We start from the raw sequence: 27,147 nt of genomic DNA on the forward strand, positions 1-27,147 counted from the left end.
ACATCATAAATTGTTTGACTTAAAAGAAGTTCCTTTCATGGTCCGGGAGGTGGCGCAGTGATAAAGCTTTGGACTCTCAAGCATGAGGTCCTGAGTCCGATATCCAGCAGCACATGTGCCAGAGTGATGTCTGGTTCTTTCTCTCTCCTGTCTTTCTCATTAATAAAATCTTAAAAAAAAAAAAAAAGAAGAAGAAGAAGTTCCTTTCAGGGTTGGTAGATATCTGTGGGGTGGATTCAAGGCTGAGAAGACCATGCAGCAGTAGCACACAGGGCTTGCATATGAGAGGTCCCAGGTTTGATTTCCTATACCACCAACAGCCAGAGCTGAGCATGATCTGGGGGGGGGGGGGGTCCTGTGTTTCTATGAAGGGAATTTAAGTATGAAAGTAACTAAAATGACCATTCTGTAGAAGCTTTTGGCATCTGTATTTATATTGGAAATTGGGGTTGAATAGCAGTGGTAGAGTACAGAACTTGCAAGTCTGAGGTCCTGATTTTTTTTTTTAATATTCCCTTTTGTTGCCCTTTTTGTTTTATTGTTGTAGTTGTTGATGTCGTCGTTAGATAGGATAGAGAGAAATGGAGAGAGATGGGGAAGACGGGGAGAGAGAGAGACACCTGCAGACCTGTTTCACTGCTTGTGAAGCGACTCCCCTGCAGGTGGGGAGCTGGGGGCTTGAACCGGGATCCTTATGCCAGTCCTTGCACTTTGCGCCACATACGCCATCATCTGACTCCCTGAGGTCCTGATTTCAATCCCTAGTACTGCGTGTGTCAGAGTAGTGCTCTGGTTCTTTCTTTTCTAATATTATGATTAATAAATTAATCCTGTAACGAACTATTTGAGAGGATAGTGTTTATTTGGTAGTTTTGTATCATTTAGGATTCAGATTAACAAGCACATACTGAATACCCAGTAGGGCAGTACTGTACACAAGCTGAGATGAAACTCCATTTAACTCAGTTTCTGCCTTGGGAAGCTGGTTTAGAATCAACTGTACTAGTTACTCATACCTTATGACAAAGGTGAGTGATGGCAAATTTTTTAAGTTTCCATGGACTGAGTCTCAGGAATGTGTGGGATTGACTGACAGCCTGTCAGTATCTACTCGTGGGGACTAGCATTTACTGTCCTCTCCCTTGTATCCTGGATAAAGGTACACTCGGCTCTGCCAGACAGTCGGGTTCTAGTCTGTGCACCATCCAACAGCGCAGCGGACCTCGTGTGTTTACGGCTGCATGAAAGCCAGGTGTTGAGACCAGGTTCCATGGTTCGCGTAAATGCCACCTGTAGGTTTGAGGAGGTGAGTGCCAGACCACTGAGGGTCCCTGGGTAGGCAGGCGCCAACAAAACAGCCAGAAAGGTCATCCATCACACAGTCATGACTGAGAAGAGTTTCTCCCTGTAACTTTCCCTAAGTGGGTAATTTTTACTGTAATTTCACTCACATTCTCAGATTTACTCTGTGAAGTCACATCCTTAGCTTTATTAAATCATAGTGCTCCTCTTTCATTCATTCCCAAATAAATTGTTCCCTTTGGCTTCTTGGCATTGATTTGGCTCTAAGTATCCCTTTAGGAAAATGAGAAGTTCCCGGCTTGTCTATTAGAACGATGTGTTGCTTAGGAAAAAGGAAGTTAATTGTAGAAAGTTATTTTAGGAGGGGTCTGCAGAATTTTACATTCATGGCTCTAGAGTCTGCAACACTGAGAAGTAGCAACGGCAAGGTTATCTTGTAGAATTTATTTTAGTTTTGTGTACAGATCCACGTTAAGGGGGTGTTTTATTAGTACTCACTTGGAGAGTGCCTACCTACATTTCTCTCCCCCTCCCCCACCCTTGCTAGGTGTACTTTCATTTTAATAAACATGCCTTACTTCACTTAAAATACAAAAAATAAATAAATGCTTTCTATAACTTGAAAAGTTAATGTTGTTGCCCCTCACTCAGACAATCATTGAAGCCATCAAACCTTATTGCAAGGATGGAGAAGACATCTGGAAAGCCTCACGTTTCCGGATCATCATTACAACATGCAGCAGTGCAGGACTCTTTTACCAGATCGGCGTGAGGTGAGCACTAGGCATGATTTGGGGTACAGAGGTAAAGGTTTTTGTCTTCTTAAGGCCCGTGTCTAAAGGGAAGCTGTTGTGCTCTAGAGGGTTCAAGTCATAGGGAAATGTATGTAAGTGGCCAGAGATGGCTTTTCCAAGGAGATCCCAAAGGTGAGAGAGACCCAGCAGTGGGAAGGCAAGCAGTTAAACTACCACTTGGAGCAGTTCTAAGGTCAGAGAGCCGTAGCACATTTTCCCAGAGAACAGAGCACAACCAATACTTGGGGTGAGGAGACGGGTGGGATCTGCTTTACCAGGCGACCCAGTCCCCAAAAGTGTTTGGACCTGGCCCCTGGCTTGGCCAGAAAGGCTTCTGAGAAGGTTCACTGACACAGGGAGTCTTCAGGTGTTACTCTGTTCCTTTTTGACCTTTACAAACTTCATATTTTGCTGTGCATCCTCTACTTCAACAGGGCGCCGCTTGTGTGTAGGGATCACGTGTGACTGTTCCACTGGGCCATACAGGAACTCAACAAATTCCTGCTCCCAGCATGAGTTGTTAACATCTGTTAATGTTAATGTGGAGAAACTCTCTAGCAGGTCCCTGATCTCTGGCCTGTGGTAAGAGAGCCAAGATTAGAGACAGCAGTGGTTCTATGAGTAGGGCCCAGTGTCCCTGCTATGAGGCTTTCTCTGGTATTCTTGGGCCAACCAGAACGGGACTGGTAGTAATTCTGGTTGACAGCAGTCCTTAGGTGAAGAAGAGCAGCCATGTTGTGGGTGCATCATGCCCAGACCCTAGTTCAAGCTGTTCTCACATAAGCCACATTAGGGAAACTGGGACATGCAGCACTAAGTTCATCTACCAAGGTCACATGCAGAGGTGAATCCACAGCACTGATGCCTGGGCTAATTCCTGTTTATTTTCACTCACTTGCATCTAACTCTTTTTTTTAATTATTTTTGTATTTATTTTTTTTAATTAATTTTGTGATTACTAATCACAAATTTAAATATATATATATTATTTATTGGATAGAGACAGAAATTGAGAGGGGAGGAGCTCCAGTTGCCCAGTCAGCACGTGGTACTTAAATGGCAGTATATCTGAGGCATAGAGGGGTGACAGGGAGATAGCAGGGGTAGGGGGAAGGGGCTGAAGCCTGCAGCATTGCTTCACTGGCCACAAAGCTTTCCCCCTCCAGATCAAGACCTAGGGCTTCAACTCGGGTCCTTGAGCATTGAAACATGCACTCAGCCAGGTGCGCACCACTGCCTGGCCCCATGCCTGGTGGAGTCCCAGGCACTGACAAGAATTAGGTCTGCTGCCAGACCACTGATTCATTGTTCCTACTTGGTGACCCGCCTTCAGGGCTGCTGTGCCCACAATTGAGACAGAAGTGACCGTGGTGAATGTTTTGCTCTAGGGTTGGGCACTTCACACATGTGTTTGTGGATGAAGCAGGACAGGCAAGTGAACCAGAGTGCCTCATTCCCCTGGGACTGATTTCAGATGTCAGTGGTCAGGTAAGGCCTGTGTGTGTTGTCCTGCCATAGTCTCTGTCTCTCCTGAATAGGGTTGTGTGACGACAGCACCCTGAGCCTCCGGCGCCCCTCACCTTCCACTCATTCACAGACGTCTTTCTGATGAGTGGAAAATGACTCTCTTGTAAATATACTGAGAATATCTGGGTGCAGACCGTAGTTGTGAACGACACATCAGCATACTTCCCTCCTCAGCTGTAATGGTGAACCCATCCAGTTACCTTCACCTGCCTTCACCCCTCCCACCCATACATAGACGCCAGCTCACGGAGGGGTATGTTAGGCTTCTCTTGGTCAGCTCGGTCTCCAAATCCTTTCAGCCCCATTGCCAGGCATGGAATGCCATACAAAGAGACAGGAGGGATAGGCTAAGCAGCTGGCTCCTGGGGGCAGAACACAAGCCTAGGGAGCTTCAAAGGTGAGAGGGACAAAAGGATGCCTTGGGGAAGGGACACAGCTGTGGTGTCCAGAAGACAAGATGGTAGTTTCTCTTTCACCTGGAGCCTCCAGCTTTATGCTGCATCCATTGTCCTTGTGTAAGCCATCCCCATTGTGCACTGGCTCTAGCCTCTTCCTGCCCCCTGCAGTCAAGTAACCTTAGCTGGTCTCCAGCCACATCTCCTCTACTGGCCACCCACACGCGGTGAGTCAGGTATGACTGGCTGGATGCCCTTTTGTGCCGCAGATTGTTCTTGCTGGAGACCCTATGCAGCTCGGCCCTGTCATTAAGTCTAGACTCGCCATGGCCTATGGGCTGAACGTCTCAATGTTGGAAAGACTGATGTCTCGGCCAGCCTATCTGAGGGATGAGAATGCTTTTGGTGCCTGTGGTGCCTACAACCCCTTGCTGGTAAGCTTGGACTCCATGTCCCGTTGGATTTCTTAAATGAAGCAAAAGGAGAGTGGGGCTGTCACAGAAATGCTCATGAGTATGAATCTCCCCTTCCGCCACTTAGACTGTTGCTTGAGTCCCCTGATGAGATAGTGGGTTGCAGACATCTAATGCAGATGACCGAGGCACTGTGGTGCTTGAAAGAGTGACTGTCCAGTAAATGGAGTTTGTGTTCCTGGGGAAAATGAGAGTAACCACACAGTTTGAACTGATGGCAGCCCGCAATTTACATCCCTACCCTTTCAGTGCTGGAGACGGTATGGGCACTGAGCCCTCAGCCAACTTCTGGTACTTCAGAGACAGGTCATAGAATCTGCATTTCAGGAACCCCTACACACAAGCTCAAGACCTCTGGTTGTGAGACCCCTTAATAAGGTGAGACAGTGACAACTTACAGCAGAAAGCCAAGGGGTGGTGATCATGTCATTGTCCAAAAACGGCCTAGCACTTAGTCCCGGTGGTTAGTGCTGGGCCCTTTAACGCCACTGAGAACAGAAAGACTGTCAGGAGGAGAGAAGAAAGGGTGTGGGAGGAGGGAACCCCCTAACGGGAGGAGCTGAAGCCTGGGATGGACAGAAGGTCCCCTAAAGTAAGTCCCAGTTGACTATAAACTTTGTCTAGGCCAGGGGACAACCAAGAGCATTCCTGCCTGGGAGAGGTCTCCAAGCCACCAACTGTCATCTCCCCTGGGCTTGTCAGGAGCTTTTGGGAAGGAGGAACGGGCATCTTCAGGCGGGTTTCCTTGCCCCCTAGCTTTGCATTTCTTGAACGTAATTCCTCTCCTGATCCAGACTTGACTTGGGCAAAGGGAAAACTGTAATGCTCAGTTGAATTTAGAGTTTTGATAGAGGCCTGACACCTTCTAATGACTAAGTTGAAGTTTGTTATAGTCAGCAGAGAAGTCCCAGGCCATACCCAGCTACTGGCACTGAATAAACTCCTGAGCCAGCTGGAGACAGAAAATAAGGTAGTTAATCATGCAATATGTATTTTGTAGTATTGTTTTAGGACTAAATAAGATAATGTATGAAGCAGATGTGGGGGGGGGATGTAGCTCAGTTTCTAACCTTGTCCTTTAGAGGCTCTCTGCTGGTGCAGGGCCTCAGCAGTGCCCTCAGTCCCCCTGGCCTCAGAACCAGGAAACCTGTACGTTGTGTGCAGTAGAGCTGATAAAGGCCTTACAGACTCTGAAGGCTCAGGAGACCATGAATTCACAGTGAAGCTCTTCAGCCAGATACGTTGCTGACCCACAGAGAAATAATCACCTGACATTGTTCACCTTTCTCGTAATGGAATTTTCACTAGGTGCCAGGAAAACTTCTTACTAGGTGTCTGGAAGCAGTTGACTGACTAGGAAAGGGACAGGCAGGGAGGGAAGCACCGAGGGAACTTAAGGGGGTGTCCACACTTTGTCAGAAGCTCACTACATGCATTCTATCTGTGACCTTGAACTGCTTACTGATCACTCTCTGCCTACAGGTGACAAAACTAGTGAAGAACTACAGGTCCCACTCAGTTCTGTTGGCATTGCCCTCACGGCTCTTCTACCATCGTGAGCTACAAGTCTGTGCAGACCCCACTGTGGTGTCCTCTCTGCTGGGCTGGGAGAAGTTACCAAAGAAGGGCTTCCCCCTTGTCTTCCATGGTGTCAGGGTAAGTGAGTTAAAAGCCAACCTCTTGATCTGGATCCCACATTTCAGGAACTTCAGGTATTCACAGGGTCTTTGCCCGTTGACCAAGTGTTGTCTGCTGTCCCAAAGGAGTAAGACTCTAGGAGGGGCTCTGCCTGACAGGTCAGCCAGCCTGTTGATCACTTATAATTTACACAGACACCTCAGGACTTTGTGATCCATTGTGAAGAAGGAATGCTGGCAAGGCTAGAGAAGAGGCAGTGTCACCGAAGACTAGACAGCAAGCAGTTTGTTGCCACCTCCCCATGACAACAGTGTTCACCCTTTCAGTTATTTCCTCAAGAGTCAGTACCAAGCAGGAAGACCAGTATGGGTGACACCTCGCTTCTCACCAAGGCCTCACCAAAGGGGATATCCCAGTAAGGAAGACTTGGAGTTCACTAAAATCAGAGCATTTGTGTTAAGAATTTGGTTATTTAGGTGGTCTGGGAGGTGGTGCAGTGGATAAGGCATTGGACTCTCAAACATGAGGTCCTGAGTTCAGTCCCTGGCAGCACATGTACCAGAGTAATGTCTAGTTCCCCCCCCCCATGTTTCTCAATAATAAGTAAATAAAATATTTTTTTAAGGATTTGGTTATTTAGAACCAGAATAAACCCCCAGGTTTTCATCCAGAGTTGCGCTGAAGTGGTATGTCCCCACTTCTTTCTGAAACCTACATTGAAGTGATGAATCTAGGAGATAGCACCCACTGTCTCAGGCCTCTGGATGGGCTTGAAACCCAGCAACAGACCTGAATCAGTCACTGTCTCTCTGGTTGGGGTGTCATAAGTTTGTGGAAGAAGGTGGAGGTTCGTGCACAGCTGTGGCTGTTGGTGCCTGTTTTGTGAGTGGGAGAATTCCCATGTTGGAGTTCTGTGGGGAAATAACTCCTCCCTCATAGATGGTGCTTCCTTCCAGTAATAAACACTGTCTTTTCTCTAGCAATATTCTGTCCCTCCTCAGAAACTGCCCTGAGGCCTGGTAAATGTCAGCTGGTAGAACATTAGTTTTGGTGCTGTCATATTTCTCCCTCTCTGTCTAGCTGGCTAGCCAGCTACCTAAAAATGTCAGACTAGAGCAGTGAAGTCAGTCATGTATGTATAAGGCCCAGGCATGCCAAAAAAGGGGGGGAAGAGTGGAGGGCGGTGGCAACATGGCGATAGAAAAGAACAGAAAATGTCCCCCTAGTGCCTGAGCTAAGACAGTCATTTCCTGTTTGTGATGGAAGGACCACTGTTACAAAACCATCCTTTCTGCCCAAATTAATCTACACAGTTAATACAGCCTACCTACGAGTCACAGTGGATTCACTTATGAGAAACTAAGAGTGGAGTTAATTGAGGTATATGCAAAGCTACAGTAAATGAAAGCATAAAAAGGAGTAGTCAACATGAAAAACATAAGTCAATGGAACAGAGTCCAGAAATATCAAACGGGTAAATACTTTTTGAGGAACTGATGGTAGCAGACTCCACTCTGAACCCTGAGAATAAAGGCAGCTCTGGGCAAGGATGGCGGTAGTACTCTCACTCTTAGCTTGTGAGAACATGGTGCACTGCCACCAACTCCTCAGAAAGAGTGTGACCACTGGGTGGAGGGTAGATAGCATAATGGTTATGCGAACAGGCTCTCATGCCTGAGGCTCCAAATCCCAGGTTCAATCCCCTGCACCACCATAAGCCACAGGTGAACAGTGCTCTGATTAAAAAAGAAAAAAAAGAAAAAGTGTGACCACTACTCATTAATTGTCCAGGATTTTGGCTCCTGTGGCCACCACAGTTCCCAAGTGGACAGTCTTAGCATTTCTTGACACTCACCTGAGAGGCAACATCCTGTGAAGCTCCAGAAATAATTTTTTTTTTCTCCAGGGTTATTGCTGAAATTCAGTGCCTGCACTACGAATCCTCTGCTCCTAGAGGCCATTTTGTCATCCTTGTTATTGTTGTTGGATAGGACAGAGAGATCAAGAGAAGAAGGGAAGACAGAGGGACAGAGAAAGACAGACATCTGTAGACCTGCTTCACCACTTGTGAAGCCACTGCTTGTGAAGTTGCTGCCTGTGAAGCTGGGGGGGGGGGGGGGGGCGGGGCTCAAATCGGGACCCTTAGACCAGTCCCTGTGCTTCACACCATGTGCACGTAACCTGCTGCACTATCACCGGCCCCCGAGAAGGAGCTTTTGGATGCTGCTTTGAACCCAGAGCTGCATGGAGAGTACAGCAGCTTCCTTCCCAGTACAGCTCTGCTTTCCTGTGGTGTCCTTAGAGGCCCTTTCTCCCATGGCTTGCTTTTTATATTTATCTAGGGGCAATAAAGGAACAGTTTATCACTTGAGCCCTCAAGTATTAGATGATGGCAATGCATGTGATGCTCCGGTTCTCCTCCCACCCCTCTCTCTCTTTCTCATTAATCATAGATACTTAAAACCTGGGGGGTGGCACAGTGGCTAAAGTATAGTATTCTCAAGCATAAGATCCTGAGTTTGATTTCTTCACATGATCCCTTGGGGCTCACAGGACTGCCCTCCTCCACATCATCCTTGACCCTGTAACTCCTGCATGGACCTCAGTCAGCATGTGTGCCTATGTGGTCAGGGCTCCAGATCACAGGCTTGCTAAACCAGTCCTCTTCCTCCTCCTCTCCTCAGTTCTTACTGCAACTGTGATAAATCTTCATCTAGCCCATTGGAAAGTAGGGTCTGTCATATCTCCCAGTACTCTGTATGCCTCCCCACCCCAGTTAATAGCCATTTACACATGCTGAGTGGCTGGTGTTGACACTGTGATAAGTGACTGTCCCTTCTGTCCTCTCCACTCAGGGCAACGAAGCCCGGGAGGGGAGAAGCCCATCTTGGTTCAATGCCGCGGAAGCTGTCCAAGTCATGCGCTACTGCTGCCTCCTGGCCAGGAGTCTCTCCAGTCAGGTTTCAGTCAGTGACATCGGTGTGATCACACCTTACCGGAAGCAGGTGTGTGAGTCTGTGGAAGCAAAATAGCTTGTGGGGATGACAACAGATCCCTCTTGAGTGACTCCCTCCTCTCACTACACTGCTTCTGTGCCCAACATCCTTTACTGGGAGCCAGGGGAACAGGTACAACCCTGAGGACAGAAGGGGAGAGGGATACTGGCTGTCCACGTGCATGTCCCTCCGACTGAAACACACTAAGCATGTGGTCAGTGTCTCTGTCACACTTGAATTCTCTCAAGAACAGTGCTCACTTCAGAATTTCGAGGTGGTTTTTGTTTTATGAACATACTATATTCTTGTGTGTGGGTGTTACTCCTTTCTTAGTCTCCAGAGCCCTCAAGTCTGTTTAAATGGCTTGGTTATTTTTCTTATGTTGTCTTCTTGGCTTCTTGTCACAAAGTTGATTTCTTGCAGGGCTTTCCACAGCCTGGGTCTCCAGACCCATGATGTGCTGAGTCCCCTTTGTCCCCTCCCCCTCAGGGCCCAAGCTTCTGCCCTCTGGACGCTCTTCTCCCCTCCTTCCCTCCTCCCCTCCTCCCCAGCACCAACCCCATGAGATTACCATCTCCTCCAGCAGCAGGGATGTCCTGGTCAGAGGGGGAATTGTCCACATGGAACATCAGTTTCCTGAGAGTTGTCTACCCCCTTTCCTAGTTTACTAAGTCTGAAGTCAGGATTTGTATTCTAGTCAATTTCAAATTAATTAGTAGTTCATGTTGGCTAATAATACTTCATTTATGGCATCCTACAGGGTGGTGTAGTGGCTGGCGTGTTGGACTTACAACACTCCTCAGTTTAGTCCCTATCCCATGTGCCTGAGTGATGCTTTGGTTCTCTTACAGAAATACTTTTAAAAATATTTTGTTTATGCTGTAATATAAGAAATGTAAAGAAATGACTGTACTTGTAAGAATTTTATCTATAATCTTTTCATCTATCCGACAGGTGGAAAAGATTAAAATTCTTTTGAGAAACATTGATTTGATGGATATAAAGGTTGGATCTGTGGAGGAGTTTCAAGGGCAAGAATATCTGGTTATCATCATCTCAACTGTAGGTATTCCTGGTTCTTAGCTGAACAATATGTTTAAAAGAGATAGGATGTTGTGAAATTGCTAACAGAGTCAAATGTAAAATGACAGAGACAGAAAAGTAGTTGCAGCGTAGTGAGTTAAGTGTACGTGGCGCAAAGTGCAAGGATTGACAATAAGGATCCCGGTTCGAGGCCCCGGCTCCCCACCTGCAGGGGAGTCGCTTCACAGGCGGTGAAGCAGGTCTGCAGGTGTCTATCTTTCTCTCTCCCTCTCTGTCTTCCTCTCCTCTCTCCATTTCTCTCTGTCCTATCCAACAACAATGACATCAATAACTACAATAATAACCACAACAATAAAACAACAAGGGCAACAAAAGGAAAAATATTTTATAAAAAAGAAAGAATGAAAGAAAAGTAGTTGCAGAGTGAGACTCTTCCACACCCCAGGCCTCATCTCAAGCTGTAATTGTAGAGAATTCTTTAAAAGATAAACCAAAGATCCGCAGACCAAAAAAAAAAAAAAATGTAAGGAAAGGAATCCAGAAAGAAATGGCAAATGAGAGGAGGGAAGACGAGGTGTTGGGAAAAGAAGCAGATGAAGCATCAGCGGAGAGACGGCCAACCGCAGAGTGAGCGAGAGAGGTTGACTAGCTCACTACCTGCCCCCAAGGGAATTTCACTTTCGAAACTCAGTTTCTTGTTGGCAAGTCGCCTGCACTGATGTAGACCACAGGTAAGTGCGAAAGTTCAGCGAGCAGGAAAATCTCCAGAAACTGCCGCACAGACGATCTGCTGGAGTCGGCAGGGTTTTCTGTTTGTAAACAGGTGTTTCCAGCCTTCACCCTGTGTTGTTGTTTTTTTTAACCAAAAAAGGAGATATTGATGTTTCACATTTCTAAAAGCTTTTATGTAGGAAAAAAACTCAATCATTTTTCTTATCTTTGTATTCCTTAGGTACGGTCAAATGAAGATAGATTTGAAGATGATAGATATTTCTTGGGTTTTCTGTCCAACTCAAAAAGATTCAATGTTGCCATCACCCGACCCAAAGCCTTACTGATTGTGCTGGGGAACCCCCATGTTCTTGTCAGAGTGAGTCTAGGGCATGGTGGATTGAGTCACCTTGGGGGTGCTGGAAGGACAAGGAGGCACACGCTCTACTGGTCTAAGGCCAGACCTCTGTCTCCATAGGACCCCTGCTTCGGAGCTTTGCTGGAATACAGCATCGCGAATGGTGTTTACATAGGGTGCGACCTGCCTCTGGAACTGCAGTCCCTGCAGAAGTGAGCACCTCTTCCTTCTTGTTCAAGGATAGGACCCAGCCCGCACCTCCCCTGCTGACCTGACTCCACTTCCTCCCCTTCCACTCTTGTGTTGTGGGAAGGAGTGTGGTTCTACCCATCCTGAGATGTAGAACATCTCAGGCTAGGCTCCCTTTTGTATGCTGATATACATAGGTAAATGTAAATGCCCAGTGTAAACCCACACGGGGAAGAGAGGAAATCGCCTGGACCCTGTGGTCGTCCCATGTACCTGAGGGGAGATTGGGCAACCTGACTGGCTGTCCCATAGTCTCCCCATCACAGCTGTGACTAGCCCTGGGCTTTCTCCCTCTCTGCCCAGGAGGGGTCAGAGAGGACGACTTCCAGAGCCCCTGTTGAGGGTGGTGTGGGGTGCTTCTGTGAACTGTGCTCCCTGCCTTGTCTCAGCCTTGGTAGAGAGCAAACTGTAGCCTACTCTCTGTCACTGCTCTGTGTGTACCATCCCTCCCTGCCCCTGGGCAGTTCCTGCAACCCACTGCTCAAATAAACACTCTGAGCAGGACGTCCAGCCTGGTTTTCCATTGTTTGTGAATGTTACCAGATGTTGGGAGACACATGTGCTGACCCCTGTTGGCCCAAAGCTGCCTTTCCCCAACCCGTATGTCTGCATCCACCTGCTGTCCCAGCTGTGAAAAGCCCAGGGTTCAATCCCCCAAACCACCATAAGCTAGAGCTGAGCAGTGCTCTGGGAAAATAACAGGCTCTGTGAGAGTTCTGCCTCAGCATCCAGCCAGGCAGGCAGGGGAACTGGAGTCAGCCTGTGTACAAGCCCATTCCCATTGGACCATGGATGCCCATCCATATTTCTGGAAAAAGCTGGAAGTGCTTACACTTGTTTAACACGTGTTATTGGTGTGTCTCTTTTCAGTACCCAAGGCTGGGGTGGGAACTAACCCACTCATCACTGAGGCACGAGTGCACAGGACACAGGGTGACTGCTAGGCTGCATGTGCCAAATGGGGGCTGAGAGCAGCCTCACTGCTCAGGAGGGAGCAGGGCTGTTCAGGCAGAGCGCAGGGCACACTCTGGGCCTCTCCTGGGTACTTGCTCCCACTGCAAGGACATTGCCTCCAGGACTGCAGCCCATGGAGAAAGAGCACAGCACTGCTGGGGGTTCTGCCCTCTGAGGGCAGCTGTGCGGCCTTCACTTGGCTTTGGTGGCCTCGCCTCTACTCAGTCCTGCAACGTCGCTGCCCCTACAGCACTGGGTCTTAGCTGCATCCCCCTGTTGCGCAGACTCGGAGAGGTCCCCTTGGGGTCATGTAACCTGCTCTTCCAGAGTTCATGAAGACTGGCCTGCTGCCAGCCAGATCTGCCTGGGACCAGAGAATCCCCACGTCTTTTCCACTTTAGGGAAGGTGTCTCATGCGTTACTGCTCCAGTGGGTCCTGGGTCCCCCTGGTTCTCACAAGTTAGCCAAAAGCAAATGCAGAGGTTTGGTGTCGGGTGTTATCTAAGGAGGAGCCCTCTGTATTCCTGCCACAGCAGCCCCGGTGAGAATGGGGAGAGGGGCAATGTGTAGAAGATGCTTTAGGAAGCTAGGGGCGGCGCACCTGCTTAAGCACCCACATTACAGTGTGCAAGGACCCAGGTTCAAGCCCCTGGTCCCCACCTGCAGGGGGAAAGCTTCACAGGTGGTGAAGCAGGGCTGCAGGGGTCTATCTCCTCCTCCCCTCTTGATTTTTCCCTGTTTGTACCCAATAATAAATTTTTTTTTTAAAAGAAGATGCTTTAGAACTTCTTCTTCTAGTGTTTGCCCTTCTTCCGTAGCCAGTCAACAGCGTCAGGTTGAGCCTGATGTCTGCTTGTTGCTGGCTTTGAAAGTGACTGGGATCCATGTGGATTCAGTCAGCTAGGAAGGATCGTCAGTTTCCCCAATAATGCTTTAGAACTAATGTCATGGACCATTGGCCTCCTCACAGGGAAGGGGTGGGCCAAGTACTTGGGGGCACTATATTCCTTTGTGTGCGGCTCCTGAATGTTGGCCACACCCTGTTGGATCCATCAGGGCTATTGTTTAGTGAGTCTGCATGTCCCCTTCTGGCCAGACAGGCCTGGGTGTGGACCTCACAGAAAGGGTTGGAAGTGTGGGGACTTACGCATATTTGTACCAATAAATGGGCATATTGAGTGCCGTACTTTGCTCTGGACCTCAAAGGTGAATCCCCTGCAGGGGCAACAGGGATCTCACAGCAGGTGTCAGTACGTGACAGAAGTGTGTGGAAGAAACCTCTGTGACCGGAGTACACAGGTTCCTAAGTGCCATCAGACCCTGGACATCAGATAGAAGAATAAAATGATCAGTCCCCAGCACTACTATACGCCAGAGTTGAGCAGTACTCTGGTCTCAGCCTCCCCCTCCATTAAAATACATTTTTAAAGAGAATTAAATAATCAAGAACAGTGACTGGGAAGATAACTCCACTGATGAACAACAGGCTGTCACACCTGAGGTTGCATGTGTGTGAGTAAGTCTCAGGTGCACTACTCTCCCTTTCTCCTTCTCTGTCCTTCCTCTAGCACCAAATGAAAAAGTTTTAAAAATGATAATGGCCCTGGAGGCGGTGTAGTGGCTAAACCACTGGACTCAAAAGCACAGGATCCTCAATCCAGTCGTCGGCATTCCATGTGCCAGAGTGGTGCTCTGATTTTCTCTCTCAAAAAAAGGGGGATCGGGCGGTGGCGCAGTGGGTTAAGCGCACGTGGCGCAAAGCGCAGGGACCGGCGTAAGGATCCCGGTTCGAGCCCCCGGCTCCCCACCTGCAGGGGAGTCGCTTCACGGGTGGTGAAGCAGGTCTGCAGGTGTCTTTCTCTCCCCCTCTCTCTCTGTCTTCCCCTCCTCTCTCCATTTCTCTCTGTCCTATCCAACAATAAAGCAATGTCAACAATGGCAATAATAACCGCAACGAGGCTGCAACAACTAGGGCAACAAAAAGGGGGAAAAATGGCCTCCAGGAGTGGTGGATTCATGGTACAGGCACTGAGCCCAGCAATAACCCTGGAGGGAAAAAAAAAAAAAGTGGGGTAGGAGAGCTAACAATGATTATGTAAAAAGACTCGTGCTTGAGACACTGAGGTCCCGGGTTCAGTTCCCAACACCATAAGCCAGAGCTGAACAGTGCTTTGGTTTAAAAAAAAGGGGGGGACCGGCAGGTTGCTCACCTGGTACACATTGTCATGTGCATGAACCCAGGCTCAAGCCCTAGACCACCACATGAGAGTATTGGGGGGGGGGTGCTTCAAGAGCAGTGTTGCAGTGTTTCTGTGTCTGTCTCTGTCTCTCCTCTATATCTGCAGCAGTGTTGGGGAATGTGTGACCAAGATAACAGCAGGCAGGACTCAAAATTCAGTGAACCAAGAGTCTTCATAGCAACATCAAGTGCTGACTTTTAAGCTGATGGATTTGTATGGCCCACAAGTGATGTTACAAATATTCAAGTGGCACCTAGCAGAAAAAGCTTCCCACCCCTGATGCAGAGGAAAGGGGGGGCAGTGGGCAGTGGGCAGGCACAGTGGAGTCATACAGGCACTGAGCTCCAGGGATAACCCTGGTGAGAAAGGAAGCGGCGTGAGGAACCATGTGTGAGGACTCGGGTTCAAGGCCACAACTGCAGGAAGAAAGCACCCCCCTCCCTCTCAATTTATAAAATAATTTAAGAGGGTAGGGCAGTGGCACACCTGTTTGAGTACACATATTACCAAGCGCAAGGACCAGGCTTTGAACCCCTGCTCCCCATGTGCAGGAGGAAGCTTCATGAGCAGTGAAGCAGGTCTGCAGGTGTCTTTCCCTCTATCTCCCTGTCCTCTCTCAATTTCTCTCTGTCCTATTTAATAAAAATTAGAAAGGGGGGGGAAATGGCTGCCGGGAGGAGCAGCGGATTTGTAGTGCTGGCACTCCGGGAGTCTTATCCTGACCTCCCACACAGTGGCACCCTGAGGGCTGGTTCCATGTCACCCCAACAACCTCACACACCACCTGACAGAGTCTGGGTGGAATTCAGGAGGGGACTTGTAGCAACACTCTCCATAAGAAATGTGTCCCTTTGAGGGGAGTGGCAGGGCTGTGGCAAAGCACTCAGCAAAAGGGTCAAGTCATGCAGAAGGGGACTATTTGGTAGAATCAGGCTGGGATACACACTCCAAGGCCACTTTGAATAACTGAGAGGCTCCACTGGAGACTTAAGAGGCAGTGACTTTTAGCGAGTTCATGTCTGGGGCCAGTGGTGGCACACCCAGTTAAGTGCATAGTTGAGCACACACAGCAGGGTTCGAGCCTGCTCCCCACCTGCAGGGGGTGAAGCAGATCTATAGGTGTCTTTCTTCCTCCCCTTCAACCTCCCCTCCCCTGTGAATTTCTCTCTGTCCTGCCCAATAAAATGGGGGAAAAAAATTAAAAAGACACCAGGAGCAGAAGTTTCGTAGTGCCAACACAGCCCCTTTGATAACCCTGGAGGCAAAAAAAAAAAAAAAAAAAAACTACACATGAATTCACGTCCAGACTGGATTATGGGCCAGCATAGATGGTCATAGAGCTGTTCTGTCTGTTTCCATGGCTTAGGCTCCTACTGTGGGCCTGCACCCCTGCCTTAATGTCAAGACAGAGCCCTTGAGGGCTGCATGTGCACACAGGGAGAGGCCGGTGTGAGAACTGAAGGTCCAGGGAAGACACTGTAGGTTCCAGCCCTGACTCCTGACTCATTTTCCTAGACGTGATAGAGCTGAAGAAGGTCCTAAGAAGCCACAGGACGATGAGTGACAGGCTAGAGACTGACAGCCTGCTGGGCCCAAGAGCTGGTGTTTCTCTCCACAGAACTGTGTTGAAAGTTGGCAGTATCACAGAGTGCCTGTGTTCTCACACAGGTGGGGTGTGCAGAATGAGGGGGCGGTAAAGAAGGACACCACAGTGGAAAGATGGTTTTCCACTCCATCAAAATTTAGGAATTTCATCTTTGGATAAGCCCAACAGACAGGACTTGGAGAAAGACAACTGGTTGCAGTGGGGCCAAAGAAAACCCAGTGACCCTGCAAATAACTAGAAGTGGACCGGGACTCAGGGAAATGCAGGAGGCTTGAACCCACAATACACACAAACCCACTGGTACCACAGAAAGGTAAGCGGGAAGCACTGTGAAACCACTTCCCAACCCTTGGGGTGATGGTGCTCAAAAGTGAGTGAGTGATGCCAGCAGCTTTGAACAAGATGGAACTGAGTCTTCGTGACAGGAGTCCAGGCCTGTCAGCTAGAAGGCAACAAGGGCACTCCTTCAACAGCACCACTGACGGTGCCCGGAGGAACTCAAGGATACATGTGGGTGAAGTGGGAGTGTGTGGGGAGGGGAGTGGTCATTTTCTGGGTGGGGTGCCTTGATATCTGAGCATGTGTGCCTGTTACCTGAGGGTCTTATCTAGGATATGTCTAGGTTGTCTGGGAGTGACCACTCGCCCTGGGATGTGTCAGTTAACTGGAGGCTCTGGGTCCGTATTGGGGGGTTAGAAGCAGCCTTGCTGCCCTTGGAAACTTCCCTAAGTAGGGACACAGAGACCTTTAAAAAGGTGCCCAGAGGGGTGGAGCCCAGGCTTGATGCAGGACACCCCATTTCTTGAGCCCTTAAGAGTCCCAAGGTTCTGCTGATGTGCTCACAGCAATGACCCAGGGCGTGAACTGAGTAGAGAGGGCACAGGTACCTATTATAGGGGGAAGGGGCTAGCAAGGAAAGGATAAACAGACACTTAACCAGAGCCATCCGCAGCTGTCTGGACAGGAAGGGACGCGCAGCCTGCCCCTTGTGTGTGCCCACTTGTTCCTGGGCAGGAGAGTGGGAAGGACCTGGCACGAGGTGTCAAGAACGCAGGAAAGAGGGGCGGGAGGAGGCAGGGCGTGGGAGCAGAATGGCCTGTTAGGGGGCAGGAAGACGGTGGAAGCGATGGGGGAGAAGGGCAGGGCAGGGCAGGTGATGTGGGGGAACCCCGACCGTGTGACGGACCAGTTAGGGGTGATGGCTGCAGCGGACGGGTGTGACGAGGAGAGCGGCCCGCAGCTCCGCGAGCCCTGCGCCCAGAGCTGGGGAAGGGGCGCGCCGCACCCCGAGTCCACAGCACCCCGGGGTGGGGGGGTGAGTGGGCCGGCGGCAGGTGAGACTCGAGCGGCTGCGGGCGGCCCAGCGGGAACAGGACCCTCCGCGCCGCGCCGCGGGGCGGGAAGAGGCGGGGGCCCAAACCCAGCCCCCCGCGGCCCGCCCGCCCGCACCCCCAGGACGAGGTAGCCCCTCACTCGGCCTCGCCCACCCTCCCGAACCCGAGAAAGAGAAGGAGCCGGACACCGTCAACTGTCCGGGTTTAAACCTTTTTGCACAGTCATTGCCGGCGCCGCATCTGCGTGGCGGGGGGGGGGGGGGGGCGGAGCCACGCCGCGGAGTCGCCGCAGGTAAACAGCCCCCTCCCCGCCGGGAGCGGGAGCGGGGCCCGGCCCGGCCCCAGCAGCCTCGCAGCCCGCCCCCCCCCCCGCTTGGGCCGGGGGGTCCCGCCGCCCCCGCAGGGAAGCACGAGCCGGGGTCCGGGCGGGGCTGCAGCCGAGGCGGGGGCGGCGGCCCCTGCGCCCGCATCGCCGCCCGGACCCGACCCCTGCCCGCGGGGACCCCGGCTCACCCCCGGCCCCCGCCGCCCTCCCCGGCGCCTCCGCCCGCAGCCAGGCCGCCCCCGCCCCGCACGCTGGGGTCCCGCCTCGCCGCGCGCCCCCCGCCCGCGCCCCGCCCCGCGCCCCCCGGCCGCCCCCCGCCCCCCGCCCCCCATGCACCACCTCCTGGAGCCGTCCGCGGACATGGCGACGGCGCTGCTGGCGGGCGAGAAGCTGCGCGAGCTCATCCTGCCCGGCGCGCAGGACGACAAGGCGGGGGCGCTGGCCGCGCTGCTGCTGCAGCTGAAGCTGGAGCTGCCGTTCGACCGCGTGGTCACCATCGGCACGGTGCTGGTCCCCATCCTGCTGGTCACCCTGGTCTTCACCAAGAACTTCGCAGGTGAGGGGCGCGTCCGCGGAGCCCGCTCCTGTGTCGCGACAAACCGACCCTCGCCCCTACATGCCCCCACCCCCCGTGCACACGCGTATTGTTTCCATCTTCCATTCGCTTCGGAGAGCACCCCGGGATTCCCGCATCAATGAGCCCTGGGTGTGGCGCGGAGGGCAGACGGGTGGGAGGGGCTGGAACTGATGGAGGAGGAGTGGCCAGGTGAGCGCCCCGCTGTCCATGCCCGGGCTCGCGGGTTCCTGTCCGCGAGGGTGTGGTCTGGGCAGGAGAATCCGGGAGGGTCCGCCAGAGACCCCAAAGCAGGCAGGGCCTGCTAGAGCCCTGAGCTGAGGACGGCGGCGGGGGAGGTCCCAGCAGGAGGCTTGTGCAGGTGCAGCAGGGAGCTGGACCAAGGTAGCTGCCCCCAGGATTTGCAGAGTGGCCACAGGAGACTGGACACCTGGGTGGGAGGGGGAGGGGGCACCTGGAGGCCCTTCTGAGACAGGTGAAGCAGGAAAATAGACCTGCACAGGTAAGCCCCCCTCAGGGCCTGCGCTGCCAGTGGGGCAGGTTGGACCAGATGGGGTGGGTGACCAGAGGCAGCACCCCCACCCACATGTCTTAGAAATTAACATCCAGGTATGCAGGTACCGTACTTGAGAGCCAGAGGTACTGTGGCAGAGGGAGTGAGTTTCCACCCCTGGGCACCCTTGAGGAGGGAGGACAGGGTGTCTCTGGGGCCTGAGTGATGTTCTTGCACTCTTCACCCCTACTTTCCCTGTGCTGCAGAAACACAGGACCAAGTCTGGACATTGGCGTGGTGCAGGATGTGGGGGGCGTCTGTTGGTCTTCCTCTTTGGACAGTGGTGCCCTGATGTCAAACACTTGTGGCTTGACACGGGCCCCTGGGGACACAGCAGAACCTGGGTCATTTCAGCTGTGCCGATGGTTCTTTTGTGGGGCTGCTGGGACAGATCAGGACAAAACAACAGTATATGACTGTCTGTCTGGAGGCCAGGACTCCAGCTGAGGTGAAAGGGCCAGGTCGCCCACTGCCTATCCTTGTTGCCCACGGCTCCCCAGAGTCCTGGGCTTTGCCCCACTTCTGCCTCGGTCTTCACACAGGCACCGTCTCTCTGGGCGTCTGAGACCAGATCCTCCTTGTCTGATGAGGGCACTAGTTATTGGGTGGGGGCCTGCCCAAGTCCAGGTGGGAATGGGTGGGTGGTGGGGGCCCACCTTAATTGAATTACATCTATAAAGACCCTGATTCCAATCACAGGCTTTGGGGTGGGGGGAGGGGTGGGGCTTGGACATTTCAGGGAGGAGCACAAATCTGCCCACTATGGACACTCACGAGGGCAGGTCAGAGGTTAGTCACCGTGAGGAGAACCTGAGATAGGACACACACACACACACACACACACACACCCGTGACACTGCTTTGAGTTAGTCTGTCTGGGCCCCTGCCAGGTTCCCCTGAGTGAATCCTTATTCCTGCCCCTGGTCTTGGGGTGCCCAAGGTCTCCGCAGGCTTACTGCCCTCCCTCCACACCCACTTGCATTTGACCATGTGTATGTACTACCTGGCTCCACTTCTGGGCTGGGGAGCGGCCCAGAAGCCTCCCCATAGGGACAGAGCCCACCTTGTGAGTCTGAAGTCCCAGCAAAACCCTGGTTGAGCTTACCCACGAACAGTTGGCAGCCCCTCCTCCCCAGCCTTCCGACCTTCTATACCTTGAGAGCAGACGGGTGTGACTCTGAGGCCCTTTCCGCATTCACATCCCCCATTCTCTAGGCCCACAGGGGGCCTGAGAATCTGCATGGCTGACAGCTCTCTTGAGAAGCTATGCCAAGCACCCTGGTATCCAGGGTGGGCCTGTAAGAAGGGAGGACCACCCCCTAACCAACCCCCAGCAACTCTGGATCCTTCCCACAGCCCCTTTCATGGCCTCCACAGTCATCCCCTTCCTCTTGCCTACGGGGGTTTGCCCTCATCAGCACCCGGAGAGGGTGGCACACCCAGTGTACATTGTCTGCAGCCACTCTTACAAGTGACCACAGACACACTGGCTTCGAATTAGGCAGAGGAGTTTCCTTACAGGTCAGAACTTCCTATGGGGGTAAAAGCCAGGAGTCAGTAGTGCTGTGCTGTTCCTTCTCGGGGAAGGAGTCCGGGGAAGACTCTGTCCTTGGCTCTTCTTGGCTCTGGGTTCATGACCCATCCTCCTCCCTCAGGAGCTCTCCCTCCTCCCTGTCTTCTGCTTCTGTCTCCCCTGAGGACCTCTGTGGTCATGTCAAACCACTGAGCTAGCCTAGGGCAGTTCCCCCACACACACACACACAATGAAAGCCACTTTCTCCTGCTAAGCCATGTAAGGTGATTTCTGGGGAGGTGGGAGCAGCGAGTAGCCATCCTCCTGCTGCCGAGGCATCCCAACTGGAGGTGTGTTTGCCACGTTTTGTCTGGGGATGGTACGGATGTCCCTGGGGTGAGGGGGGCCATGAACCAGGTCTGCAGGTGGCCGGGTCAGGGTCCTGCGATGGCAGGTGGGTCTGCAGGGCCCTTGTGCAGGCTGGCTCAGGACTCTGGGGGACACACTGCAGAGGCCAGGCTCGCCAGGCCTGAGCCCAGGTGTGTGCGTGAACACACTCTGGGGCCCTGGCTGCTACAGCAGAGCTGTCTTATGCCCCTTCTGTTACCAGCTCTGTGAGCTCCCAGGAAAGGGGTCCTCAGCCAGTTAGCTGGGCCTGTGTGTCCACACACCATGTGGTGTCAAGTGTCCATTGCCCCTGGTCCCCTCTGGCTCTGTGCTTGGTCATCCCCTATCTCCAGGACTCAGGCCAGCACTGAAGCCCATTTGTGTCTCTGGGCGCCTGTGTGGCAGCACCACCCCTGCTGTGGCTGTCAGGACACCGTCTGCTGTGTAGATGCAGGCAGCTGGAGGAGGAAGGGCCTGGCAGGTGTACCCAGGGCCTCTTTTGTGGGCTTGGTGCAGAGCTGCCTGTGCTGTTCACCGCCACTGCTCAACAAGGGTGGGGTGACAGTGTGTGTGTGTGTGGGGGGGGTACCATCCCAGCAGTCCATTTCTTATGTGTCTTGTTCCCATGACCCTAGGACAAGTATTCCTTACCCAGAGCTGGTAGGGACCCCCTCTTCCAGTTCCCCTGGGACCTCATGGAGCCTGGGCCAGGGATTTGAGCCCCCAAGGGCCTTGCCTATCCTTGTCCAGCATACACATCCATCAGCGTGGAGGGCAAGCCTTCCTAGCTTTTTCCCAGAGAGAAGAGCATTCTCCTTCCTTCCCTCCTGAGTCAACTATGAAGACAATACATAAGTGAATAAAAGCCCGTTTTCTCAGCTATGAGAATTGGTTCTTCGGCATTTTCCAGTGTTCCTCCCCCCCCCCCCCATCACGGAGCCCATATCCCCTGGTCCTCAGTCAGGCCCCATCTCCTGTGCATGTGGCTGTCATCTCCGCCCCACCAAAGCAGAGGTCACTGTCCACACTCACTCCCCAGTACCCTCCAGAGCAGTCCCTGCCACCATGCTGCCAGGCATTGCCACCTGGAACGTGCCAAGCCCCTCTCCACCCTCACTGCTTTGCGGGATTGTCAGGCTGGCAGCTTGACTGAGACTGGAGCTGCAACTTGGGACCCTGTGCTTGGTCACTGAGGGGCCAGGTACCCTCTGAATACTGGACCTGGGCCTGGCCTGGGGGCTCTTGGAGGCTGTGGGCCCACAATACTCAGATGTGCATCTGGCTGCTGTCCCCAGCTCCCTCAACCCCTGGAGACATCAGCAGTGACCATCTGTCTCTCCAAATGGCGAGTGCATTTCTCTGTGCACACTGGGTGGTGAGGGGGTGAGGGAAGCCAGACGGAGCCATTTGTCTCTGCTGCTTTCCAGCCGCGGCTCCCATCAGGCTTACGCTGGAACAGAGGCAGCATCTGAGCAGCCCTGCACTGGGCCTGTTCTCTGGAGGTGAGAGAGGTACAGGCTTGCTGGCTCTGGTCAGAGGCACCCTCAGGGTTCCCATGCTCGCCTACTGCAGGAGGCTGCTGGCCTCTGAGACAGTGTTCCAAGGCAGGGCCTCATCCAGTGCAGGGGGTGACAAGCGCCCGTCATGGTCTGCCCTGCTTTCCTTTGCAGGTATGCCCAGGTCCTGAGACCGTTTCCCCTGTGTACCTATGAGACTTATGGCACTTGAGAGAGGACTGAGACTGAGGGGTGGAGCTGAGTTCCCTGGGGCTGGGGCTGGGGCTGGGGCTGGGGCTGGGGTGGGCAGAGCTGTGCTCCAGCTCACCCATTAGGGGGTGAGCGCAGCCAGTACTGGGCTGGGCGGTTTCCTCTGGAAAAGAGCAACCTCTTTCCAGACAGTTGTGCAGGAAGGGGCGCCCAGGGAAGGGGTACACAGACGCCCTGACAGCACTGCCCTTAGCACCTTGGGCCAGCTGCCCCCTGGCCCCCCAGCCCATGTCTCCTCTCTGCCCCCAGAGGAACCTATTTACTGTTACACCCCGCACAACTTCACCCGAGACCAGGCGCTGTATGCCCGCGGCTACTGCTGGACGGAGCTGCGGGACGCGCTGCCCGGCGTGGACGCCAGCCTATGGCCGTCGCTGTTTGAGCACAAGCTGCTGCCCTACTCGCTGCTGGCCTTTGCGGCCATCATGTACGTGCCTGCCCTGGGCTGGGAGTTCCTGGCATCCACGCGCCTCACCTCCGAGCTCAACTTCCTGCTGCAGGAGATCGACAACTGTTACCACCGGGCGGCCGAGGGCCGGGCCCCCAAAATCGAGAAACAGATCCAGTCCAAGGGGCCGGGCATCACGGAACGCGAGAAGCGGGAGATCATCGAGAATGCGGAGAAGGAGAAGAGCCCGGAGCAGAATCTGTTCGAGAAGTACCTGGAGCGCCGAGGCCGCAGCAACTTCCTGGCCAAGCTGTACCTGGCGCGGCACCTGCTCATCCTGCTGCTCAGCGTGGCGCCCATCTCCTACCTGTGCACCTACTATGCCACGCAGAAGCAGAACGAGTTCACGTGTGCGCTGGGCGAGTCCCCCGACGGGCAGGCAGGCGGTGCGGGGGCCACGGCCGTGAGGGTGAGCTGCAAGCTGCCGTCGGTGCAGCTGCAGCGCATCGTGGCCGGCGTGGACATCGTGCTGCTCTGCTCCATGAACCTCATCATCCTCATCAACCTCATCCACCTCTTCATCTTCCGCAAGAGCAACTTCATCTTCGACAAGCTGCACAAGGTGGGCATCAAGACGCGCCGGCAGTGGCGCCGTTCCCAGTTCTGTGACATCAACATCCTGGCCATGTTCTGCAACGAGAACCGTGACCACATCAAGTCGCTCAACCGGCTGGACTTCATCACCAACGAGAGCGACCTCATGTACGACAACGTGGTCCGGCAGCTGCTGGCCGCGCTGGCCCAGTCCAACCACGACACCACGCCCACGGTGCACGACGCTGGCGTGCAGACGGTGGACCCCAGCGCCAACCCCGCCGAGCCCGAGGCCTCCGCCGAGCCGCCTGTGGTCAAGCGGCCCCGCAAGAAGATGAAGTGGATCCCCACCAGCAACCCACTGCCCCAGCCCTTTAAGGAGCAGCTGGCCATCATGCGAGTGGAGAACAGCAAGGCCGAGAAGCCCAAGCCTGTGCGCCGGAAGACGGCCACCGACACACTAATCGCACCGCTGCTAGATGCGGGAGCCCGGGCTGCCCACCACTATAAGGGCAGCGGGGCCGGTGGGGGCGGGGGCGACGCTACGGGCCCACCCCCAGCCCCTGACAAGAAGCATGCCCGCCACTTCTCTCTGGATGTGCACCCCTACATTCTGGGCACCAAGAAAGCCAAACCTGAGGCTGTGCCTGCTGCAGCCCTACCTGCCTCCCGGAGCCAAGAAGGGGGCTTCCTGTCCCAGGCGGAGGAGTGTGGCCTGGGCCTGGCTGCGGCACCCACCAAAGGTAAGCAGCTGGGGCCCAGAGGAACACACACTTCACCCCCAGAAAACGGTAGCAGGCCCTGAATGAGAGGGGTATCTAGGACCCCAGGGGAGGGAGAACACAGACACACACACACACACACACACACAGCCCTCCCCAGACAGAGCACCTGTGTGAGCTGTGTGGAAAGGTTAAAGGTTTGGTGGTGGGCAGTGGTACACACAGTAGGCCCTGCGTTACAGTACACAAGGACCCAGGTTCAAGGCCCTGGGCCCCACCTCCAGGGAGAAAGCTTCACAGGTGGTAAAACAGTGTTGCAGGTGTCTCTCTGTCTCCCTCTCTATCTTCCCCTCCCCTCTCAATTTCTGTCCATCCCATCAAATAAAAGTAAAAAAAGGAAGAAAGGAAGGAGGTTTGAACCAGCGGGATCCAAGCAAGGGTGGGCAGGTGGCTGACTGCAGAGTCCTACAGGGCCCTGGAGAGCCAAAGGGTTATGTCATTAAGGTCACACAAGTTCATAAGAAAACACTCCTACCCTGGGCCCAGTGTCAGTCTACTGTGAGCAGGACTCAGGGTCCAGCTGGAGGAGGGAGGAACCATCATAACACATAAGATTTTTCCCAGCCCCAGGGGAGCCCCAGCCACCCCCTGTGGGGTGGAGTCTGAAGGGAGCAGCGTTGGTGGGGCCGGGCAGCAGGAGCCTGACGCCTGTGCTTGGCCTGTTTGCAGATGCTCCGCTGCCTGAGAAGGAAATCCTGTATCCAGTAGAGCCGTCCCGGCCTGCCCTTCCCTCCCTCCCCTCTGGGGGCCCGTTTCACGTCTGCTCGCCCCCTGCGGCCCCTGGCACCACTCCCCTGTCACCAGCCAGCCTGGGCAAAGCTGATCCCCTGGCCATGCTGAGCCGCAATGCCACTCACCCTCTGCTACACATCAGCACCCTGTATGAGGCCCGGGAGGAGGAGGATGGGGGTCCCCGCGCACCTCCGGACGTGGGCAGCCTTATCACCATCCCTCCGCCCCAGCAGATCCTCATCGCCACCTTCGACGAGCCAAGGACAGTAGTGAGTACTGTGGAGTTCTGAGGGGACAGGGCTGCCCAGCTGTCACAGGTCCTTCTGCATGACTGCGGTGTGCCTGCTGACCCCAGACCCATAGACATGGCCTCTGCTTCGCCCGGCACACCCCACCCCCAACCTCCTGCCCGCATGCCATGGGGCTCAGCGCCTCTCCCATCCAGCCTCCCCATTGGCACCATCGGGGCGCTGGCTGGGGCAGGAGCTGGCTGAACACCCCGTGGAGGCCCCGGCAGGAAAGGTCTCGAGCCCCCCCGCCACCCCTGCATCAGGCGCTCGGCTGCAAGATTAAGAGTTTTATTTTTTTAGTTGATTTTTGTGTTGGGCTCAGGACACTGGCCTGTGAGGGGCCAGGCTGTAGCAGGACATCTTGGGTCCTGAGCCTGGAAGGAGTCTGGGGGACAATGGCAGCTCAGGGCCTGGCCACTCCCAAGGGGTGAAGGGCTCACCACCCTCAGGGGGATCAGGAGCCCTCGGGTGGGAGAGGCCAGGGCCCACCCTCCAGCCAGAGAAAAACATGCACTTTCTCCTCGTACCCCACAGACCCAGACTTTATTTTATTATAACTACTGTAACTAGCAAGTATATTTATTACCAGGAGACTTATGATGCATTTCAAACAAAGGACGGTGTGTGCTTGATCGTGCAAACGTGACCATGAGGGCTAGGGGCCGGTGTGTTAGTGGTGGGGGGGGGGTGAGTGTGCCAGCACGTGTGTGAGCAGGTGTGAGCAGGTGAGCGTGTGCGTGAGAGCAGAGCTAGTGTGGGCATGTATGTGAATGTGTGTGAGCAGACTCGGGTGAGACCAGGCACAGGTACTGTGTGCAAGCAAGAAAGAGAAGGGAGAAGTCCGACGCAATAACCACATCCCCACACCCTGGGCCCCAGGCCCCCACGCCCGGGCTCACGTGTCTCCCTCGGGAGCCCAGGGCCAGCGTGTGGCCGGCCCGTCCCTATTACCTCAGCCACAACGACAGTGTGACAGTATTAACAAGGTAGCACCGAGCATATCAATAAATATTATTCTGATAACACTTGTGTCCCAAGTGGTTCATCCTGCAGGTGGGAGGCTGTGCTCTAACTGGTACATCCTATGACTGGATACCTCCACCTACCCACTCAGCCACCTCTGATCCCCACCCTCTGCCATCTGGGGAGCTCTGGCCAGTGGGGCCCTCACAGGTGGCCCTGGGGGCCCTGCCTCACCCACAGTGAGGCTACAACAGGAGGTCATCTGGTCGCCACTCTTGGTGGACATAACTCATGGCCTTGGGCAAAAGTGCAGTCGCTTCACAATCACTCGGGTTCACAGACTCTGTCAGGACAAGGCACAAGTACCCGGCCACCCTTTTCTTCATGAGGAGTTTGAGCGGTGGCCATCAGGTACATTTAGGGGAGTGGGGAGAACTAACAAGATGCAGGAAGCCTTCCTGGAAGAGGCACTCTCAGTGTGGTCCTGGCCCAAGATTTAAGGGAATCAGGCTGGTTCTGTGATGTACCACAGAACCACACACCCTGTAGGCCACAGTAGGTGCCTCCATGAGTAAGGACTGGGGGGGGGGGGGGAGTAGGAGGGGGGTTGGAACTCCAGTTACAAAGGAGGCTTGGTCAGATCAGAGCAGGCCACGGCC

At 53.7% G+C, this 27,147-nt stretch overlaps 3 protein-coding genes across 6 annotated transcripts in view; all 3 read left to right on the plus strand.

The window, feature by feature from the left end:
* The window catches only part of MOV10L1 (Mov10 like RNA helicase 1), a 58,568-nt gene extending 46,577 nt beyond the window's left edge, over nt 1-11,991 (plus strand). The window contains exons 18-26 of the mRNA XM_060188819.1: nt 1,160-1,306; nt 1,954-2,075; nt 3,485-3,584; nt 4,288-4,452; nt 5,974-6,147; nt 8,985-9,134; nt 10,080-10,187; nt 11,122-11,259; nt 11,359-11,991. Of these exons, the coding sequence (XP_060044802.1) occupies nt 1,160-1,306; nt 1,954-2,075; nt 3,485-3,584; nt 4,288-4,452; nt 5,974-6,147; nt 8,985-9,134; nt 10,080-10,187; nt 11,122-11,259; nt 11,359-11,454 (1,200 nt within the window). The 3' untranslated portion in view covers nt 11,455-11,991. The remainder of the gene's footprint in view (nt 1-1,159; nt 1,307-1,953; nt 2,076-3,484; nt 3,585-4,287; nt 4,453-5,973; nt 6,148-8,984; nt 9,135-10,079; nt 10,188-11,121; nt 11,260-11,358) is intronic.
* The window catches only part of TRABD (TraB domain containing), a 196,631-nt gene that overhangs the window by 155,808 nt on the left and 13,676 nt on the right, over nt 1-27,147 (plus strand). The gene's annotated exons all lie outside the window — the stretch shown is intronic.
* PANX2 (pannexin 2) lies at nt 18,257-26,550 on the plus strand. Of its 3 annotated transcripts, XM_060188827.1 has the most exons (4): nt 18,372-18,502; nt 22,546-22,643; nt 22,989-24,464; nt 25,173-26,550. In XM_060188827.1, the coding sequence occupies exons 3-4, from the start codon at nt 23,165-23,167 to the stop codon at nt 25,523-25,525; spliced, it is 1,653 nt and encodes a 550-aa protein (XP_060044810.1). In that variant the 5' UTR covers nt 18,372-18,502; nt 22,546-22,643; nt 22,989-23,164; the 3' UTR covers nt 25,526-26,550. The 3 variants fall into 3 exon arrangements, with proteins under 3 accessions (XP_060044808.1, XP_060044809.1, XP_060044810.1); XM_060188825.1 differs by lacking the exon at nt 22,546-22,643 and having other exon boundaries at nt 18,257-18,502; XM_060188826.1 differs by lacking the exon at nt 22,546-22,643 and having other exon boundaries at nt 18,368-18,881.

This window comes from Erinaceus europaeus, chromosome 4 (genome assembly GCF_950295315.1).
Source record: "Erinaceus europaeus chromosome 4, mEriEur2.1, whole genome shotgun sequence".
Classification (NCBI taxonomy): domain Eukaryota; kingdom Metazoa; phylum Chordata; class Mammalia; order Eulipotyphla; family Erinaceidae; genus Erinaceus; species Erinaceus europaeus.

Excerpts from the sequence above, each read along its gene's own strand:
- PANX2 (XM_060188825.1), top strand. The coding sequence starts at position 18,277 with ATGCACCACCTCCTGGAGCCGTCCGCGGACATGGCGACGGCGCTGCTG. Across the intron at positions 18,503-22,988 it reads CTTCACCAAGAACTTCGCAG|AGGAACCTATTTACTGTTAC; the intron begins GTGAGGGGCGCG and ends CTCTGCCCCCAG. Across the intron at positions 24,465-25,172 it reads GGCTGCGGCACCCACCAAAG|ATGCTCCGCTGCCTGAGAAG; the intron begins GTAAGCAGCTGG and ends GCCTGTTTGCAG.